The sequence below is a fragment of the Alosa pseudoharengus genome, unplaced genomic scaffold (genome assembly GCF_046254945.1).
Source record: "Alosa pseudoharengus isolate Yale_2024_CS ecotype anadromous, Long Island Sound unplaced genomic scaffold, YU_APseudo_1.1 YU_APseudo_1.1_scf_2, whole genome shotgun sequence".
Classification (NCBI taxonomy): Eukaryota; Metazoa; Chordata; class Actinopteri; order Clupeiformes; family Clupeidae; genus Alosa; species Alosa pseudoharengus.
Genome location: NW_027468663.1, coordinates 54806718 through 54809217, shown reverse-complemented (window position 1 = coordinate 54809217; position 2500 = coordinate 54806718). Strand labels below are relative to the sequence as shown.

Below are 2500 nucleotides of genomic sequence, written 5' to 3'. Positions count from 1 at the left end.
CCTCTGGTTTATACATCCAGTGTTTATGTTAGCTAACTGTATATGGATGTGTTGCTATCAGAGCAAGACGTTAGAGATGGCGCATGACATGCAGTGATGCCTCGTGTAAAAAAAAAAAAAAAAACCCTATTTAAGCACCGAAATGAGGCACCGAAATCCACGTTGTTATTCGATGCAGTTACTACCGTTTGCGTCGGCACCGGTGCCATATTAGAACCGTGTTTCGGTGCCCAACCCTATTCATGAGTGTTTGTGTGTTAGTGTGTATGCAGGAGTTAGTTCATGTGTGTGTGTGTGTGTGTGTATTAGTGTGCATGCAGGAGTTAGTTCATGTGTGTGTGTGTGTGTGTGTGTGTGTGTGTGTGTATTAGTGTGCATGCAGGAGTTAGTTCATGTGTGTGTGTGTGTGTATTAGTGTGCATGCAGGAGTTAGTTCATGTGTGTGTGTGTGTGTATTAGTGTGCATGCAGGAGTTAGTTCATGTGTGTGTGTGTGTGTATTAGTGTGCATGCAGGAGTTAGTTCATAAGTGTGTGTGTGTGTGTGTGTGTGTGTGTGTGTGTGTGTGTGTGTGTATTCGTGTGCATGCAGGAGTTAGTTTATGAGTGTGTGTGTGTGTATTAAATATAAAACACAACTGAAGCGCTCTACACGCAGAGCATCAAAATAAAAGAAAGGTCTGCGCCACAATCTCTTCTGTTCTAGCCGGTTTCACTGATTATAGTGGAGTGTGTGTGTGTGTGTGTGTGTGTGTGTGTGTGTGTGTGTGTGTGAGTCCTGTGCAGGTGCGTTACCTGAGCAAACCTCCTGATAGTTGGCGTTGGGGGTGGAGCCGCCTGCGTAGCCCACCTGGGTGGAGAACACGCCCTTAGTTTTCCAGAAGCGTCGCTCGGCTCCCCAGAAACAGCCCATCCCTGACCAATCAGACGCAAGGAAGGATGGAGCTCAGTGATGCTGCGTCACCACATGGAGTCATACACTGTATGACAGTACACACACACACACAAACACACACACACAACTAGGGATGTAACGATTACCGGTATAATGGTCAACCGTGATAAAAATGTTGACGATAATAATTACCGTTTTCATTTCAAACATCATGATTATCACTGTTGATTACCGCGGTGTGGAAACCGTGTGTTTAATCCTTCCCAGCTTCATCCGAGCCTGCTTTTGACATACAGTAGGCCTGGTACAATGGAACAAAACTGGTACCCTACTGATTCTGTTGTCTAATTGATGGTTTTAAGTACGACTCGGATTAGGCTACACTTGATTTTAAAAGGCGGAACTTTTTCACCACAAAATGTGCACTGTATCATGTAGCCACTCTGCGTCTTTTTATGTTCGTGTCCACATTAAATCCATTCCACTCACGTTATCAGGAGAATACAGTAGCCTAAAGTTTTATTTTGAACGCTTACTTCTGTCTCACTTCAAATAACAGAAATAGCAAACTCCAAGTTATGGTAGGGTAAGTTACGGTAAGCTATAAGCACATAGCCAAACATGAAGAAAAAAGTGAACGGGACCCTTTTTGAAACTATTTCAGCTTGTGTAGGCCTATCATTGCTTTCTGAACATATTGAACACACTTTTAGAACCACGATGATACCGAAAACCGTGATAATTTTGGTCACTATAACCGTGAGGTTAAATTTTCATACCGTTACATCCCTACACACAACACGCACACGCGCACACACACACACACACACTGTATGACTGTACACAGCACAACACGCACACGCACACGCGCACACACACACACACACACACACACACACACACACACACACACACACACACACACACACACACACACACACACACACACGCGCGCGTACACGCACACGCATACACACACAACACGCACACGCACACACACACACGCTGTATGACTGTACACAGCACAACACGCACGCACACGAACACACACACACACACACAGACAGATGCTCACACACAAGCAGAGGCATAAACAATGGGTTTCCTCAAAAATGCACACGGTGTGCGCACGCACACACGCACGTACACACACACGCACACACACACACACACACACACACACACGTATGTGTTTGAGGCAGTGTGGAGCGGAATCTCACCAAACATGATCATCTCCATTCCCTGTGGGAAGGGCTCCACGGTGGGGTTTCCATTGGCTGCATGCGTCGCTACGGAGACAGAGACACACAAAATACACAACACCAAAAACAATTAGAAGTGTGTGTGTGTGTGTAATAGACAATTCATGCATATCTGTGTGTGTTTGTGTGTTTGTGTGTGTGTGTGTAAGAGAGAAAGAGAGAGAAACAGGGGCAGGCCTGCCCCCACTGCTTAAAAAAATCCTAGAGGAAACACTGTGGGTGTATATGTGGGTGTATATGTGTGTGTGTGTGTGTGTGTGTGTGTGTGTGTGTGCGTGAGTGTGTGTGTATGTGTGTGTGTATGTGTGCATGGGTGTATGTGTGTGTGTGTGTGTGCATGGGTGT

General features: G+C 45.6%; 1 protein-coding gene across 1 annotated transcript in view; it reads right to left on the bottom strand.

Moving 5' to 3' along the window:
• The window catches only part of msrab (methionine sulfoxide reductase Ab), a 53702-nt gene that overhangs the window by 40429 nt on the left and 10773 nt on the right, over positions 1–2500 (bottom strand). The window contains exons 2-3 of the mRNA XM_076295539.1: positions 2114–2182; positions 794–913 (exon numbers count right to left, since the gene is read on the bottom strand). Of these exons, the coding sequence (XP_076151654.1) occupies positions 794–913; positions 2114–2182 (189 nt within the window). The remainder of the gene's footprint in view (positions 1–793; positions 914–2113; positions 2183–2500) is intronic.